The sequence below is a fragment of the Barbus barbus genome, assembly GCF_936440315.1.
Source record: "Barbus barbus genome assembly, chromosome: 29".
Taxonomy (NCBI): domain Eukaryota; kingdom Metazoa; phylum Chordata; class Actinopteri; order Cypriniformes; family Cyprinidae; genus Barbus; species Barbus barbus.
The window spans coordinates 17,614,572-17,634,161 of NC_136757.1; the positions used below are offsets into that span (position 1 = coordinate 17,614,572).

At 37.5% G+C, this 19,590-nt stretch overlaps 1 protein-coding gene across 4 annotated transcripts; it reads right to left on the reverse strand.

The window, feature by feature from the left end:
• Positions 1 to 3,962: 3,962 nt before the first annotated feature.
• LOC306849680 (zinc finger protein 335-like) lies at positions 3,963 to 19,221 on the reverse strand. Of its 4 annotated transcripts, none has more exons than XM_079384897.1 (28): positions 19,095 to 19,221; positions 17,157 to 17,355; positions 16,799 to 17,069; positions 16,628 to 16,705; positions 14,919 to 15,845; positions 13,554 to 13,697; positions 13,323 to 13,481; positions 12,955 to 13,213; positions 12,640 to 12,817; positions 12,362 to 12,474; positions 12,142 to 12,160; positions 11,921 to 12,037; positions 11,617 to 11,693; positions 11,348 to 11,508; positions 10,635 to 10,852; positions 10,423 to 10,522; positions 10,217 to 10,290; positions 9,042 to 9,325; positions 8,818 to 8,959; positions 8,519 to 8,725; positions 8,260 to 8,402; positions 8,004 to 8,143; positions 7,757 to 7,857; positions 7,508 to 7,594; positions 6,882 to 6,965; positions 6,633 to 6,698; positions 5,745 to 5,850; positions 3,963 to 5,612 (listed from the first exon to the last, which is right to left on the reverse strand). In XM_079384897.1, exons 2-28 carry the CDS (start codon positions 17,346 to 17,348, stop codon positions 5,491 to 5,493), a joined length of 4,569 nt encoding a protein of 1,522 aa, XP_079241023.1. In that variant the 5' UTR covers positions 17,349 to 17,355; positions 19,095 to 19,221; the 3' UTR covers positions 3,963 to 5,490. The 4 variants fall into 4 exon arrangements, with proteins under 4 accessions (XP_079241023.1, XP_079241024.1, XP_079241025.1 ...); XM_079384898.1 differs by lacking the exon at positions 19,095 to 19,221 and adding an exon at positions 18,536 to 18,634; XM_079384899.1 differs by having other exon boundaries at positions 3,968 to 5,612; positions 8,818 to 8,956; positions 19,095 to 19,219.
• Positions 19,222 to 19,590: the final 369 nt, after the last annotated feature.

Here is a 19,590-nt window from a genome sequence, read left to right on the forward strand (position 1 = left end):
CAAATCAAAGTTTTATATATAAAAACAAAATTATATATCGTCATGACAAGTAGAAATGTTACTTTTAAATTGTCTGTTGGGCTTGAAAGACCTTGAAAAACCTTTGTTCATCATAAGCAGTGTATGTCTCAACTTAGAATGCTTGTCCAGTTCAAGTTCTCCATACCCTCAATCACACCACCAAATTTCATTACGTAATGCTTGCATTAAATGAGAAAAAATGATAAATTATCATTAACAATTAGCTACAGCGCAGATTGGCACAAAATATTGTTAAATACATTCTCATAACGTGTGTTTTGGTTGCACTGCTTAAAGAAGCAAAGTAGTGGCCTCTAAGGTCTTGCTTATTCTGTCAGACAAACATTTAATCATCATTTACATCACAGGTTGCCATGCTACAGACCCCTAAGCTATATTTATATATAGCATTCTGCTATATATTTTAATGAATACTGTCTCATTTACACAGTGGAGAATATAAATAAATTGTGTCAAACACTTATACTTATTAATACTTATTACTTATAAGCAGTGTTGTGCAAGTTACTTCCAAACTGTAATACATTACAGATTACTTGTTACTGTTATTTAAAAGTAATTCCTTACCATACAATATTACTGTTTCAGAATTGTAATGCATTACATGACTCCTGTATTACTTTTGAGTTACTTTCACCAAAATATCTACAGAAGTAGAACTTAACTAAAATGACAAAATGTACTAGAGCCCTGCCCTAATGGCAAAGTGTTTATATTTCGTTCCGGCTTTTTATTAAGTTCATTTAGAAAAAACATTTGGAGCATTTATTGTTCATTAAATAAGTTTTTTCTTTCTTAAAGTAACGACCAAGCAGCCAACGGCAGACCGGCAGGCTGATCATAGCTTATGTTTCATCAATTTAGTTGCCTAAAATAAAATCTATAGATATACTAAAACAGTTCAAGCATATAACAATGTTTAAAATTTAAACCTAGATAAATGTGCGCTGCATCCAGTAGTTTGTGCGGAGAGTGGAAGCTAAACCGCAGGACATGGAGGCACCAGCGCAATCAATTGCAATTTTTTTTTTCAATGGATCGCCATAATTTTTTATCATTAACGTAACAGTAATACATCATTCGTAACTGTAAAGGGTCTACTTTTATTTGTGTGCACTCACAATGTCAACAAAATGTCCTTTTATCTTGAACAGGAGCGCTCCACAAAAATGAACCGAAAGACAGCGAATACATGCCACGCAGACATGATAAATATATCTATAGAAAGCTTTAAATTACTAGCTACTTAACGAAATAAATAAAAACGAAAACAAAAACTATTTAATATAATCATTATCCGTGAAGATGCACTTTTCTCTAAAGGCGCGTCTAACGAGGAGATGGTGAATTCTTACTATTTTCCCCGGACACATTCATGGTAATTACTTTTGCTGGGGCTTTTGCTTTATTGCGTGTATTTGAAGCAGAACTCTTCATCTGTGCTGATGGCTCGCTGCTGCTGCGGGACACTAAACACCGTCGAGCCGCTCTTGACAGTCGCGGCAGCTAAAATATAAAGATCAGGAGAAGCCTAAAACAGGCCAGAGGACCAGCCCGCGTCTGAACTATGACGTGAATATTGGTCCGAAGCCCGGCCCTAGGGACATAAAAAAGTCGGAGCCCGACTTTAAATTAAATTTAAAAAATAATAAAACAATTGGGGCTAAAAGTGTGTTGTAACACAAGCGTTACTGAACATTTACAGAGTAATATATTACTGAAAATTGATTAGTAATGCCTTACACTACTGCGTTACAGCAAAAAGTAATCCGTTACTGTAATGCATTACTTTTGTAACGCGTTAATCCCAACACTGCTTATAAGCTGACCATAACTTTTTTTGTATCTATCATTAGAAACAGTCTGTCAAATCTGTCTGTAAAATGTCAAACGTATTCATTCATTTATTCAGCCACAGGTTTATTTCCTTTTTTGATTTACATCACTTCTGGTCTCTACGTGTCAGGTGTTTTCATTCCTCAGTTATCGAATGTTTAAGAATTAAATATTCTGGTGACTGAACATTTAAGGGATCAACTTTATTGGGTAAATGGTTAAAAGCCATACTAGCTTGATGATAGAGACACAGGCTACTGCCTCTATCAATCAAGAAACTGACAAAGAAATTTAAAAATGTTTTCTTGTGTTTTTCACACGCAAACAAAGGCATATCCTACATATTTTAGGCAATATAGAAATCCTGGCCAGGATGCGTCCAGGAAAAATGGCACGTATGGTCACCCTTGTTTATGGATACACTGTGTCAAATAGCACATGCACTGTAAAAAAAAAAAATCGTTACCTCAACAGATTTTAAGTGGTTATTGCAGCAGCATCTTTTTACAGTGTAAACTGAACGTGGTTGCCTTGAGAGTACATCACAAGCTGTAAATGTTGAACTCCATTCTGAGAAGTCACATACTGCACCTGGGCAATGGAGGAAAGAAGAAGAGATGGAGACAAATACTGCCAGACTGTAATTTGATCATGAGTTCATCTGACGGAGGGTTTTGAACCTGTTTATAGTGATTCCTCTAAAACTGAAGCAGAAGCTGTTCCTCAGTGATTTCTCTGTGTCTGGTCATTAGGTACTCCACCATCTGTCCATCTGCAGGGTTGTTCTGCAGAATATACGTCAATTCCTGTTAAGTGAAGTAAATAGTATTTATAGGATATGAGTTTTAAGATGTTTAAGATATCGTTCATGTATTATGAGTCAGATGCATAAACTGCTTACCACCACCATGGTGTCGAGAGAACTGCAAGTTCCATATTTACCTGAGAGTACAATGAAAATAAATTATGTTCATTCATTAGATTTAAAAATCAGTTGCATTGGTATTCAAAATTGCTGAGTATTTTGGTTCTACTTCTACCAACCTGAGGATTTCTTCTTTTGAGTATTTAGAAGAAACACAAGCAGTGTCGCAGAGACGACAGCAAACACCACACTACTGAGAACAGCAGCTGTCACTGAGTAACATGTTATGCTACAGAGGTTAATGAATATTAAGAGGAAATTCATCCAAAATCGTCATTTACTCTCACGAATGTCATTCTACAGCTGTATGACTTTCTTTCCTCAGTCTGCAGAACACAAAAGAATAGAATAATTTAATAATATATATTTTTTTTTTTTACATTCAGTGGATTCAATGCTGTTTGAATCCCAGAACTCGTCAAAATATCTTCTTTTGTGTTTTGCAGTCATGGAACAACATAAGGTTAAGAATTTTTGGGTGACCCCTTCTTTTAAAAGTTGCAGTTTTAAGAGCTTCATATAAGTCATGTGACAAAATTTGCATGTGTGTTTCTGTCATTCTCTGAAACAATGGCTGTAGAAAGGGTCCAGACTGCTGGTTTATGGGCAACTTTGTTGGTAGGAGAGTTGTGTTTATGCCACTGAGATTTTTTGAAGTCTTTTAATGAAGAATACAATATTTATTATTTAATTATAAGAATACAATCTCCAAATGAGCATGACCAGCACACAGCATATAAAACAGATGGTTGCCTACTAATACTCATTTATGGTGCTTCATATTTCCTAATGAATAATCAATGAATGCAAAAGCTTTAATTTAGAAATGGTTCCAAGTCTTACCAGAAACAGCACTGATGCCACATCTCTATCTGTCTGCATCCATTATGCTCAGGTTTGTAACTTTTACTTAAAATTTTCCATCATAATTAGTGATGAATATTCTTCCTCTATACAGGGAGGCAACTTTTCCTCTATTATTCACAAAAAGGAAGCACCCTGACTGATCAAACTTACAGAAAGCTTTTGTGAAAAAAACATTTTTAAAAATATTCCTCTGATGAATAAAGCACATTCATGAACACCATTTACTGAACATTAATGTCTCTTAAAAATAGAGATTATAGACATAATCCCATTTATTGATGCTTGACAATTTAATTTGTAGGATTTATTGATGCTTGACAATTTAATTTGTAGGATTATTAACATAATAATACAATTATTTTGGTAAGGTACATTTAGTACTATTATTTCAGTATTCGTAAAAGTGCACATTTTCAAAACTTTGCTAAAGCAGGTAAATCCTGGTATTAATTTGAAATATGTAAATACACACACTACTAGAAATGGTTTCAGTCTAATGACAGATTCAATTACATAATATTCTTAGAAGAACAGAAAAAAAAGAACCATGCTCTCTGTTCTTCAAGACAACAAGGAGAAAGAAATTTGCTAAATTATTAAAATGTTTGCTAAAAAGCTGAATTGGCTCTTGTGAACATCTTAATTTCATCTATCAAATTGGGGAACAAACTGTTGAGATACAAGACCACGACAAAAAAACTGAACTGGTTTCGCTGTCAGATGGTGTCATTTAAATTTGTTAATCAAGCACCAATTAACAAAACACTGATATTTCACAACTTGTAAAACTCTAAGGCCTCATCTACAGAAGAATTATCACTGCTGTTAAATGAATATTCATGGTTAAATACAATGTAAGAATTCTGTGAAAAGCGCTTGAATACGAGAGAAAATCATGTCGACTCCACCCTTGGTCTGCAAAAACTACTAAAAAGTGACTTTACTATGATGAACATTCAGTGGAAACTGAGCAAATACAATGACTGACTATAATTATTATTATTAATAACCATATCTCTGCAAAGTTATATCCAATTTTAAAGCTCATGTCACAACCAAGTGGGAAAAAATACACCTTTTAATTGGGATGGACCTAAAACTTGGTACTGAGCATAAAAGTAGATGCGAATTCAGAAGAGATGAAGACAACAGCAATATTGTGATCATGAGTTTATCTGAACACTGCCTGGCATTCATGTGTAAGATGTTGAAAAAGGTAGCAAGGCATCTTGATAATGTAATGTATACAAGTATTATTTCATATATTTACATATTGTATTATGTTCTGTTCCCTTGTGTCATGTGCAACAGCTTTGTAAAACCTATCCTGTAGCATGATGACAAGAAAACCAGCGATCAGTTCAGATAAAGAGGTTGTGATTTATTTGGTATGCATTTTAAGTTCCTTTCTGTAACCATATGAAAGAAAAACAAATCTCTAAAACTTAAATCAACCCTCCTTTTTAAGCACTTTAGCTACAGCTAGGAACCATATCATAACAATGTGACATCAATCCTCCAGTCTACTGTTTACACACTGTCACTGAAGTAGCATCCATCGTAGCACGTCACAGAGACATGTAGAATTAAATACCGGGATTTTCTATACAGGTTGCTCTTGGCTTTCGTGTTTCTTTTTCTTTACAAGACAAAACACAGTAGGCACACAAAGATAAATTGCTTTAAATATTTACAAAGGCATGAGTCGTATAATTTTCAGAGAGGATTTAACTGTACATTCACCCTCTTACTGAATAACTCTGGAAGAAGCAGTCATCTGAGACAAGCCTCAGATGATCTGTGTATGTGTGTGTGTGTTTCTACTCCTCAGTAAAAGTGATGACGTCATACTGGATGCCCTGCTGCTGCAGCTGCTCCAGTTGTTCAGGTGTGGCCTCGGTGTAAACAGTCTGAGCCTGAGCCATGGCTACATCTGCAACAGCTACACACACAAACACATATCACCTCTGATTCTCTTAAACATCACCAGAAGGTTGTAGCATTAAAACTTTCTGTTCTTGGTTTTTTGGAGTGAATAAAACTCCTAGGTAAGTGCGAAGGTGTAAGGTCATACCATTGACAGCGGAATGGGCGGCTGCTTCCAGGTCCTCAGGGGCAACAACCTGCTGCTCGGCGGTGATGGGGACGTACTGGATCTGTCCATCCTGAGACAGAGCAATCTGACACACAACACACAAGAGATTTACTCATGAATCCGATTAAATAAACATTATGAATCGCATATATTTTCACTGTTAAATCCAGTTAGGTAATGTATTTTTTTTTTTAAAGAAATCAATGATCCAAATGAATGGTGCATTAAATTGATCAAATGTATTAAATTGTTAAAAAATATTACTATTTCATAAAATGTTGTTCTTTTCAACTGTCTATTGATTAAAGAATACTGAACAAATGTGCATGTTTTCCACCAAAATGTTAAGCACAGTTTTAAATACATATGTTAGAATGATTTTTGAATGATCATTTGACACTACTGAAAATTCAGCTACATTACAGGAATAAATTACATGTTAAAATGTAATAAAATGGACAAAACAGAACAGTTATTTTAAATTGCATATTACTGTTTTACCGTCTATTTTTGATCAAATAAATGCAGCTTTAGGGAGCACAAAAAACACTAAACATTTCTTACTAACGCTACATTTTTCAATGATATTAAGTTCCTGATTGATATCACTTTATTAAAATAGCATTTAATAAAGTGATATCAATTAATTTCCTGATTGATATCACTTTATTAAAATAGAGGTTTCATATGCTGTCATTGACAACAAAGATGCATATGGATCCATTTAGCATTATGTTCCTTAGAATCAAATAATTTCAAATCTAAAGACATGAACAGTTCAAAGTAGAATCTCTAAATTATCATGCTGTAATGCAGCATAATATAAGTAACAAAAAAAAAAATTGTGTAATCTGCTCTGGGCTCAACCTGTTGCTCCTGCAGAAACGTCCCGTCATGCTCATACTGAATGTGCGCGATCCGGCCATCCTCCATCTGGAATTCATCAGAATTCTTTGTCATCATGATGAAATATACTTACAATATAATGAAAATGCTTTTCAGGCTGCAGTAATAGATCAGGCGAGTCTGTTCACAGCCATCAGAGAACTGTTCAACAACAACCATGAGGAATTCTGGACCCGTGGGTTGTGAAAGATGGAAAGAGCACATACTAACCTGAATGTGGTTTCCTTCAGATACCACCACATATTCCCGCGGAAGCAAGTGCTGAACTCCATCCTGAGAGATGATATACTGGACCTGAGAAAATACAGGGCAGAAGAGGGCACTGAACACAAGTACATATGAAGGTGTTGAATGTGTTTGCTTATTACACACATACATGCACACTACAATTCCAAAGTTTTTTTTTTTAAGGATTTTTATATAATATATTAAAATGCAACTTATTTCTGCAATGGCAAATCTGGATTGTCAGCAGTCATTACTCCAGTCATCAGTGTCACATGATCCTTCAGAAATCATTCTAATGTGCTGATTTGGTGCTAAAGAAACATTACTTATTATTATTATCATTGTTGAAAACAGTTGTGCTGCTTAAAATTTCAGTGGATTTTTTTTCAGGATACTTCGTTGAATGTAAAGTTAAAAAGAAGCAACATTTATTTGAAATAGAAATCTTTTGTAACATTATAAATGTGTTGCTTTTGCTCAAGTTAATGTCTTTACTGTATGAAAGCTTTAACTTCTTTTACTTAAAAAAAAACCTCCAAACGTTTGACTGGTAGTGTGCATGTAATTTTACTGGCTTTCTGAATAAAGCCTTAGAAAATACGTTGTACCTCAGTGACCTGATTGTCTCCAGTCATTAAGTGCTGTACCGTCTGTCCATCTACCGTTGTGATTTGCTGAATATAGGTTGCCTCCTCCTGAGAAATGTAAAATTTTGTCAAAAACACGCAGAATATGAAAACCTGAATATAAAATCTTCTGTATTATACATACATTAAATATTAACAAGCTGCTCTGTTGGCCAAAAAAATTGTCAATCACATAGAGGATGAGAATGAGACTCTGCAAAAGTAAAATACCTGGTCAGAAAGAGTCTGATCCTGAGCCACAATGATGTGTTCTTGACCCAAAGCCTGCTGCAACCTCTCCGGACTGATGACTGCTTGACCCACCTGCAGATCTGAACAACACAGGAAAAATAAATATTATTAAGGCATAAGTAAAAATGACTTTGACAAGACATGTCAGATAATCAGAATAGGGCTGTGTGAATCCATTATTTCTATATAAACAAAATACAATCTCACTATGAGAGTCAGCACTTACTCTGCAATGTGGCTAAAGCTTCTTCATCACTGTTAACGATGATGGTCTGCTGAGAGGGGACAGAGCGGGTTTTACGGGGCGAGGGTTCCTGAGTGTGAAGCCTCTCCATGTGGAACTTCAGATGGCCGTTACGGTTAAACCTTAAAGAGGAGGAAGTAGTGGAAATGTTATCTAACCAGCAACGTAAACAGCACAAATTCTGTCATAAATCAATTCTATTATAATTTTAATGATAATGTCTCAATTGCTCTCTTACCTCTGGCCACAGACTTGACAGGCATAAGGCTTTTCGTTGGTGTGTGTCATCATGTGGCGTCTCAGGTCCTTCTTGTTTTTAGAGGCAAAACTGCAGCTGTTGCATTTATGAGGCCTCAAATATGCATGCATGGCCATGTGAGACTAGGATTGTAAAATTAAATATATTATAAAAAAGCGAATTGTTTAATACAACAAAAATGGTTTTGTAGAGGTCAGATAGATACTGAATTAAAACTCAAACCATATGACCAACACACCTTGACTTCTGGCCAAGAAGGTGCTGTAAATTCACAGTCGGGGCATTTGAATGTTTTGGGGTCTATGTGCGCCCTTTTGTGGTTCTCCATGTCCGAGCGGCCGTGGAAAGCCTCCATGCAGATGCGGCAGGAGAAGCGTTTGGTGTTGAGCTGTTGAGAAGGGGGTGATGGACACAGAGGAGGGGAACCTGGAGCTTCGCTGCTTAGCTACAGGAGGATAATTTTTGTCAATTAATCTTTCCATTGGGAAGGAACACAACTGGTTATTTTATCTGTGAAGTAACAAAACTGAGTCTCACCTCCACCTGCTGCAGGACTCCATCTGTCAAGCCTGAGCTCAAATAAAACTTCTCTTTATTCTCTTTGAGAGGTGTAGAGATGGACAAGGGCTCGGAGCTCACTTCCATGACCTGAGGCTCTGCTGAGGGTTCCTCTAAACTGCTGCCAAACACATGCATCATCTTAAAGGATTTATATGACATTAAAAGGCAATAGAGTTGCTGTTTTTGATATTCAGTAGTACCTGTGTGCTGTCTCTTCTGAGGCCTGCTCCACCACACTGAAATCTGCTCCCTCGTATGTACCGATGCCAATCTGTGTCACCTCTTGAGACACATCCGTTGCCTCCTCTTGCTCCACGGTCCCTGTAGCCGTCTCAAACGCCTCCTGCACCAGAGTGTCCCCGTTCTCTGACACATGGAATGTGACAATCTTTTGAGACTGCAAGGATGAGCCCTCACTCCCAGAGTCAGCTCCAGTCCATGACCCTGTCTCCAGGGTCTTACCATCTGGTTTCAACACTGCCACCTGAGAAGAGTGATCAGTTTATCACAAAAATTAAAAATATCGATAGATAAAATACAGTAATATAATTTCAGTTTAACATGGTGATGATTGTTAGAGATGCAGCTGAACAAATAAGCTATAATCATATACAGGCTGATATCATTATTATGGCTGATATAGTATTCATTGCATTGTACATGATCTAAAATAGAATTCCTTAACCTAAAATAAAATACCTATGTGTAAAGCATTTCTGATATTTTGTATTCATGAAGTCTATGTATACATACATTAAAAGAAAAACAAGAAAAGCTTCTTTTGGAAAGACAACTTGCCCCTTTTTCAGACAAAGACAAAGTAGCACAGTTTCTGCTAAAGTGAACATTCAGTCTATAATTTATACTTTGTAATACTATCACAAAATGTTTTATTGTTTTCTATAACATTTTTATCGTTATAGTACAAATATAACAAAATGTATTTATTTTCTTTTATTGTGCTTCTCTAGGCCCGTTAAACTTTCAACTAACAGACCCAATCCAGATATGTTCAATGGAAAGTACTTAATATATATTATTGTTATTATATTATGAATATAACACTAAATTTTTTTTTTTGCCTTTTTTAGAGGTGTATCTGAAATCTGTACATTTTAAAGCACAATTCAAAGACAAAACGGTGATTTCATTGCATACATATCAGTATTGGCCTATAGTTTTGTCGTTTTATTTGGCCTATAGTTTTGTTGTTAAAATTAGTATCATTCAAAAATTGACAAATTTACATTTTACTTTTATAGATTTGACTTTAATTCACTTACTGGTACCTCTTCATCCAATAAATGTCATACACATTATACATTTGTAATTATTTTGTATTCCAGTAGATGATGCAAGTGTGTCAGTACAGTACCTGCAGTTCTCGGGCGTTACTCATGTTCAGCAGCAGATCTAGAGCATTTTGGGCTGAGAGGTCTGTAGTCTGGGCTGTGAGGGAGGGTAAAGATCAAATGTAACATTGTATATTAATAAGGTCAATGATGAAATATTTATAGATGAATTCATAATCACACCATATATTTTAGGTGTGTTCCAATCACTGATAACTTTTCTACTAACCTTGCTCATAAATGATGGTAGTGTTTCCCATTGCATCTTGAGATACAGATGTTTTCCCTATGGACTCCATGGTTTGGAGAGTAATGGGGTCCACTGTTACCTTTAGGTGTAAAACAAATATTATAAAACAAATATATATATATATATGATGCTGGTATTTTCTTCCATTCTGATAAATACAAGGGCATCAAAATGCATATCTAAGTACGTACAATGGTCCCTTGAAATTCCTGGGTTTCATGCTGTAATCTCAGTTCCTCAATCTGCTGCACAGTGAAAACAGACGTCTGGCGCCGGTGATTTGGCTCCTCTGGGTGGGATTGGCTCCACTCATCGAAGGCCTCGGGGTGCCGACACTGCACATGCAGCCGTAGGTTCTTCCTGTGTCTGGTTGTGAAGTGGCACATGTCGCATGAAAAGGGCTTTTCACCTGGTCAGTGGGTGAAGATGGACAGATATGATCAGGAAACCTTTCTACCACCAACATTTCACGAGTTCACACTTACATATAATTAGCTGGAGTATAGGAATGCGTATTTGGCGAGTATAGGAATGCGTAATTGGCATGCTGTCCAGGGAAGGGCTCCGAGCTCGGGAATGGCCCGAACCCAGAGTACCCCCCATATACAGTAAGTGTGGTAAGAACTCAGGTGTGGAGAAGGGGCGGTGGAGGGATGCTGATTAACCATCAAGGGATAGAGGTATGTCAGCTGTATTTATACCTATGGCGTTAATTAACTTGAGTGCGTTCCTCTTGTGTTAATTAGGCTAAGTATCTGACGTGCTACTCCCGAACTTTGTTAATAAAACATCATTTAAACATTATTTTTTGTTTTTAGATATTTTTATGGGCTTTTTATGCATTTTTTTAAAGATAGGACAGATAGTGAGAGACGACAGGAAAGCACTTAGTTACATAACTCACCAGTGTGTTTAATGGCAATGTGGGACACCAGGAAATCCTCTTTACTTGTGGAGTATTTGCACTCTTCGCATTTGAATGGTTTGTCATTGGTGTGGGACAGCTGATGATTAAGCAGGTGCTTCTTGTCATTGCAGGTGTACTCACAGAACTCACATTTAAACCTGACACGGGAGAGGAGAAAAATAGCTGCCTTTTCATTATGTTAACCAGTTGAGTTCAGTTTTTAAGAGGAACAGACAGTTACACTGACATCCTGACATCTCACTTACGTGCTGTTGCCACAGTTCTGTATGTGTGTGAGCAGATGCATTTTGAATGTGTAGCGCTTCTTGAAGGATTTCCCACACTGAAAAGCACATATAAAAAAATATGTGAAAAACTGAAAAGCACACATAAACACATTTATATTATAGCAAATATCCAGGGCTGCATTTCACAAAACCATTGTGAACCAATTTAGATTGTACAGACTATTTTTTATCAGTTCTTACTACAATCTGCTTAGATTATTCACGGATTTATCAAAACTAGTTTAACAAAATTCACACGCCTAGCTACATACAAGAACTTTACCTTGTCACACATGTGAGGTTTCTCTGTGCTGTGTGTCTTCATGTGCTGCGTCAGGCGTTTCTGCATGGGATATACGCGACAGCAGATGGGGCATGGAAACTCAGACACTTTGGGAACCTGTGAAGGATTGATGCAAGACTGCTGTTGCATGAAAACCTTTCCTCATCAAACCACTCAAAGCTAACTTAAACTGACACATCATGTCACATCTTGAATCTTACCATATCTGTCTTTCGACTCCTAAAAGAGAAGAAACAAGAACATTAATTTATACTATAATCAGTTTATGTCATATGTGAATTTTAAATTTCAATATTTTACAATTTCAAGAGGACAGACAAAAATCTTTTAAAAGCACACTATCATAGACAACCTCAAGGGTTTGACAAAAGAAAATTCACGAGGAGTGATTGATGAAAAGGAGACATGCTCAATTCTTACTTGCTTTTGTTGTGGACAGCTGAGTGTCGGATCACGTCTTTCTTATAAACACTGGAGTAATCACACATCTCACATTTGTATGGTTTTGTACCTTCATGATTGAACATGTGCTCCTATAGGACACATACATCAATTTTATATTGACATTAGCACATATTATAAAAACATTTAAATTACATTAAAAATTGTTCTTTAAAAGTTTCTTTAACTAATGAAAATGAATAAAATACAGTTTTTATGGATTTATGGATTGTCAGATGAAGGACTCTACTTCTTACCTTTAGTGAGGACCACCGTTTGCAGCGGTAGCTGCACTGCAGGCACTTAAAGCGTTCAGGGTCATTTCCTTCATGAGAATCCACATGGAATCGGAGATCCTCTTGCGACAGAAAGCGAGAGCCACAGATCCAGCAATTATGAGGTCTTAGCAGAGGCTTAAGGGATCTGTAGTACTTGCTTAAAAAAAGATAAATGAAACAGAAAACTTTATAATCCATTTATAACACGTTCTAAGATATAACTGTGTGTCAAACGGACAAGTCAAATTAATCAAATGTTGTGGATGGTCAAAGAGTAGTACAGGCACTACTTACTTGCGATTCATGTACTTTTTGTACTTCTTTTGAAGGAATCGTTTAGAAGGTCTGCCTCTTTTTTTTGGCAAAAACTCCAGGTCGTCAGGGCCTGTGTTTGATGAGGGATCTTTGTTTTCTGAATCTGACTGGCTTACGGCTGGTTCCACTGCTGACCCATTGGATAGTGAGGAAGATCCATTCTCCAATCCAGATGAACTTGCTTCTTCAGGAGCTTGAGGGTCCCCTGGATTGCTTGTTTGAGTTGCTGCTGGTGACTCTGTTTTATAAATAAGAGTTATCTCAGACCTATGCCAGTTGTGAAGTAGATATATTTTTATAATATTTTATTATACATCTTAGACATAAAAAGCTGAATTAACACTGACCTGAGTCAAGAAGGAATTTGCGGGGTGGCCCCACCGCCCTGCGGGGCCGTTTCCGTGAGGTAGAGGAAGATGATGAAGAGCAGGAAGGAGGAGGAGTGCTGTGACTGGAAGCCAATCTGGACCTGGTCTCTTCATCAGCTGGCTTATAATCACTGTCACCTAAATGCAAAATGCAGTAAATTATAAAAATAGGAAATTAAAAATAGAGTACGCAAACTGCTCTCCACTAACCTTGATCATCAAGAGCGCCTGCATCAATGATGTCATCTTCTTCCTCTTCTGGTGGCTCCTCCTTCTTGACCTCAGCGACTGCTCGCACCCTGCTTTCAGATTTTCGAGGACGTCCCCGTCCACGTTTCTTTTGGCCCGGAACACCTACATGAGATAGCACATTCTGAACAAGAGAAACTTAAGAGAACTGCATAAATAAATTAAGACCTGATTGAGACTTAAGATGCATTATGTTATTGTAATTGCACGTTATTAAAATCACATATTGTTTGTTAATTGAGGCCAGAAAAGAAATAAAAACTAAATAAATAATTAAAAACAAAAGCACAAATGAATTGCATTACATTTTGATTACCCCATTACAATAGCCACATTACAATTCCACACATGGCACATTTATTGTCCAACTACAAACATTTTAGCAAAATGGAATTATTGCACTCCTATTCTATTGCACTCAGTCTGTATGACGGTGCTCGTTCACTTTAGTTTTAGGCTCATGCACTCCTGACAGCAAAAAGGAAACATTTCCATGACTTTCTAACATTTACAGAATATACCTGTGAAATGCAAGTTCTGCACTCAGGAAAACAGCACATCTTAAATACATTAAACAGTGCAAGTATCCTATCTGTCAGCAGCACATGCATCTGTCAGAGCATCTGACTGGGCAAGCTGTTTAAACTTTACGTCTTAAAAATAAAGCATGTCTTATGTTTAGAACAAATTGAATTATGCACTTTCTCTGCAGCAGCTCACTCTCCATGTCCTCTACTATTATTCAGAAGCGCTCATATCAGCGCCCCCCCCCCAAAAAAACTGCACAACTGCACAGTAGATACATTAATAAAAAGAGTGACGTAACATTTGTTTAAAAATAAAGCACATTTTAAAAATTTTTTTTAAAAAAAATCACATTTTACTGTATGGTTATAAGGAATGTTGTTGCCCTATGTGCAATAACTTAGCATAATACCATAAAATAACATAAGTGATTTATTAGCCTATTTTAATGAGATGAGTAATAGCTGCCTAGATAATATTTATTTTTTGCACATTTTCCCTCTTCTTTTTTCCTAAATTGGGGTCTCCCTTCTTAAGTTACCTTAGTAAAAGTGACACAAGTAATTAAATTTAATGAAAAGTGACATTTTGGCGAGCTGTGCATATGAGAAGTAAAAACCAGATCGTGCACCCTGTTTTTTCCCCCAGAGCCATTTCACTTACAAAGAATATATCGTAGAACCTCGATATACCGCCCAGCCCTAGTTTGAGAGTGCCATTTTGGACAGGGCTATTAATGAGGCAGATATCAAAAACAAAGAAAATATTTGAAAATTAAAAAATGAACACATCCTACTTTACCTGGTGGTTTAAAGTGTTTGTCTCTCATGTGGTTGATGAGCGTATCCTTGGAGACACTTTTATATGGGCACATCTTACACTTAAACTGCTGTACGATCACCACCTCCATCATTTCCTCTAGCTCAGCCATATCTGGGGTTCTGTGCCCAGGCTCATCCACCACCCCAGACTCCACCACTTCGGGCTCTGGATGGATGGAATAGGTCCCACTGCTACTTATGTATGGGCCAGGCAAGCTATCATTGCAGTCCATTTGATCAGTGAGCTGGGATCCCACTGTGTCAGCCAGTGAGTGCTGAACAGCACCCTCGTCGGCATATAACGAGCCTTGTGGTAAGTAGGAGTGCTGGGGATCTTCTACAACACTTCCTTCCTGCTCTGATGCCGAGACGTGCTCCCTATCATCCATGCTGCTGTCTATATAACGTGAATGCTGTGGCCGCTCCGCACCCTCTGCACCGTAATCCAAGTAGCCATCACTGCACTCTACGATGTACCGGGAGGAGCGAAACGAGCGTCTCTGAGGGCTACTGTTCGTACCGCTGCACTGTGCTGCGTAACGCCCTAGAGGTTCTTCTGAGTCTGCCACGTTGTAGTTGGTGACCCCTGAATGACGTGGGGTCTGGTCAGGTTCAGCTCCCGAGCACTCGATGTACCGAGCCTCCCTGGTCTGGTCCGGGTCGTCTCCTCCACTGTACTCTATGTACTGGGAGTGCTGCGGCTGGTCTGGGCGGCTGCAGCTGCTGCTGCCGTCGTCATGCTCACGGTATCCGGAGTGTCCAGGTTGGTCGGGTTCCATGCTGCCCTGTGGGTTTTCTGACAGGTCTGCCTGGTCCAGGCAAGTGGAGGTGGGTCCATCGGCAAGGGCTTCAATGGCAATGCGGCTTGACAGAGCAGAAGACGACATCTGAGCCACCATTGGAGCTCCTACACACAGTGAACAAAGGGAATGGCTAATTGAATATCCAAAAACTATACCCATTTCATCATTATTTACCCCCTCATGTCTTAAAATTCTGTATGCATTTCTTATAAGAAGAACAAGACAAAGGGAATTTTACAACAATATAAATATTGACTGCAGTAGGAAGTAGGGGTAGTTTAGCCAAAAAATGAAAAATCAGCCATAACCTATTAATGCTCTTCTTGTTTAGAACATTTGTATTTTTCTGTGGAACAGGATTTGGTCATTTAGCACAGTGATTGTCAACCTTTCTGACTCCAAAACTACCATTTATCCACAAATATGATTATAATTCAAAATTAAGGGAAAAAAATACCAGAAGTTTGGAGGTGAATTAATATAAAAATATATTATGATTATTTTTCTATTTTATTTTATTTAAAAGCGTGTTTTGTTTCCCAACAATCATAGAGTGTAGGTGAAAAACAGTATGTGAAAAGAGTAGTATGTCCGAATTCACAGTGTTTATAAAACAGTAGGTGAAAAGAACCCAGATACTCTACTATTTCCCGGAGAGATTCTGAAATGCACATCTGATGGACAGTTTACTATCCCATGAGGCCACGGGAGAGGATTTGTGAATGTCAGTAAAGTGACATTGTAGCTCATGTCCGGATTACAATCATACTACACACATTCATACTATAAAGAACATACTTTTTAATCACTTAAAAGAAGCAGCTACTTATAGAGTAAGTGATTCTACATACAGCCCTTGACTTTGAACTCTAGGGATCTTTCTCACCGTCATCGGGACCTTGAAGTATCAGATACTGTGTGGTCTCTGCACTGCCATCCTCTGCGCTCGTAACTGTAATGCATCCTATAAAATGGGCACAGAAACACAGTATTGACATTGAATACCATATTTAATACGTTGGCTGTGATAAAAAGAAGAGGTAAGAGGTTTTTCTACCATTCATAATGTCAGGTCCAATGGTGGATTCGATGATCTTATCAATAGCTGAGCCGAGATCTGAGGATGTGGAAGCAGTGGAATCAGAAACCATCATTCCTCCTTCAGAAACAGCGCTGGAGTGGACCAGAACCTGGACAGACTCCGACACCATGACCGACTGTGTCACTGTGGAGACGCTGGACACACTGGTTGACTGCGCCACAGAAGAGGAGTCTGGGAGATTAATTCTTCGCACATCTGTACTGGAGCTTGTCTCTGGGATAAAAACCTAATGCGCAAGCCAAAAAAAACCAAACCTTGATATGATTTACACACTAACATGCAGAGATATATATGTATGGGTTGTTTGTCTTACCACAAGTCCCTCAGAGCTCTGTCCTACATGACAGTCTGATTCTGGGGCCAGGGCAGGAGGAGCCGCTGCGTCGCTGCTATCGGCAGACATGGCTTCTGAAGACTCCATGCCCATGCCGCTCTCTGATGGCTCCTCCATCCCAGAATGCCCCACATCACTGCTGCTCTCCACCTCCATCTCCTCAGAGTCCATCTCCGCTCTGTGGGAAAGTGGCTGTCACTCAGTAATGCAGAACTAAGTTGGGCATTGCATTCTGAATGATACATGCAAGGGCATGAGTGATGGCAAGCACAAAGTGTAATGAAGTTATCATTTTATTGAAAAATGTTTTAAATAATGTATTTTGATGTAGAAACATGATTTTGTGGAAGTTCAGTATTTGAATATTTATATTAACGATATTTTAACAAAAGTTTGAAACCAGTATGAATTTCTAAATAGAAATTAAGACCTTCATTCAGCAAGGATACATTAAATTTATCAGCAAACACTATTTTGAATAATTGCTGTTCTTTCTATTCATCAAACATCATCATGGATTACACAAAAAATATTTAGCAGCACAAATTTTCGTTTAAAATAAAAAAAAAAGAAATGTTTCTTGAGCAGCAAATCAGCATATTAGAATAATTTCTAAAGGATCACGTGACACTGAAACCTGGAGTAATGCCTACTGAAAATTCACAGAAATAATATACATATTAGAATAGAAAACAGTTAATTTAAACTAAAATAATATTTCACAGTCTTCCTTTTTTTACTGTATTTTTGATTAAATAAATGCAGCCTTGGTGAGCAAAAGAGAATTCTTTAAAACCCTAAAAAAGTATGAATATAAACACGTAATTTTTTAACAGTAATGTGCACATATAACATTATATATTATATACAGATATTGTTTCTCACCATTAAAACAATTCATACTATACAAAAAACAGATTTGTTAAAATCCTATTATATTGGATATACAGTGGCTTTATATAATTGTGTAAATTGCGGTAATCTGTGAGCTATGAAAATTAAAAACCTATGTAAAAATGTTAAATAACCTATTTTCTTTTATCCAGTTTTAATAAGTGGACAGATCCACTTCCCACACAGACCAACTTCAAATTCTGCAGAATTTGCACAAAAGCCTTGTTACAATCAAGTTGCACAACTAGGTTTTTCTATATAAACTACAATTTTCTAAATATTTATTACATCACAGAGCAAATTTTTTAAATATTTTGTATTGTATTTATTGTTGTTTCCTACTCTGTGATGTATGTCTACTGCTGTAAATTAGTGTCAAATTCCCCCAGAGGGTGACCACGGTTGTCTTGTGAAGACACCTTTCTTATCATAAGTCACTCAAGCACATTATGAGCTTAGCTTACCAGCAAAACCACAAGCCGGCGTGCCCCCCATTAAATTCATTTAACATCATCTCTAAAACATTTGATTTCTCGCATGTCCTCAACTGACATCAATCCCTCCCCACCAAAACATCCATCTAGCTGTGGTTAGGACATACAATCTCTCCTTTGACTCAAACTTATCAAGGACAAAAGGGTATTTGTCCTTGCTCAACATATCACGTTCTGATGCTAAGCACACCAACAATTTTATGAAGAAAATGTCACTATAGTAGACGCCAATAACACTCGAGTCCTCTCATGCACCGTGGCTACTCTTTGCTCGTTTTTCAATCTCTATACTAGGCGCGTGTATTTGCTGCCCTTCCTCCTGCCTGCTCGCGCAGCGCCATTTTTCCTCCCTCCGCTGCGAGTTTATTTTTTTCCGCTCAGGCGATATGAAGAACCGCTCGGGGACCTCGAGGGCCTGCGCGAGCAGGGAGAGCCAGTTCGCCCGAATGTTTTTCTCTTGCCCATCATGGAAGAAACAGTTTTTGTACACGATTCTACACCATTATTTTGAACTACGATTTTTTCTTACCTTGAATGGACGAGTATTTTGGTCTTCACGCTCGCGATTGAGGCGAAATAAAATAGATCTTTGAAAGCGAATAGTTGGTAATGGTTTCTAGTCGGGCGCCATCAGCGTCTCCTCGCTTCCTGTCCTCAAAGCTGGCCGGAACTCATTTATCCGTCACAGAGGGAGAGACCCTTAATCTGATTTATAATGCATCACGATTTATTTTAAAAGTGATGTTCTATTTAGAGAACATGAATATCGAACATCTCACTTGATCTTTTAAGTGTTTTGTTAAATAATGTTGTGAACAGAAGGACTAATTGCTCTCGGATGATGAAACCACTGAGTGTCTCGCGGATTAATATGACACCGGTTGTTTATCTTCTCGTTTATAATTTTTGATTACTACAACATAAACATATTTTATTGCGCATTTTGAATGTGAGGGGGCTATACACGAGTCAGTTTACATTCTGTTAAACCTGTTCTGTGAATATACCATTAGATGAGACGTTTA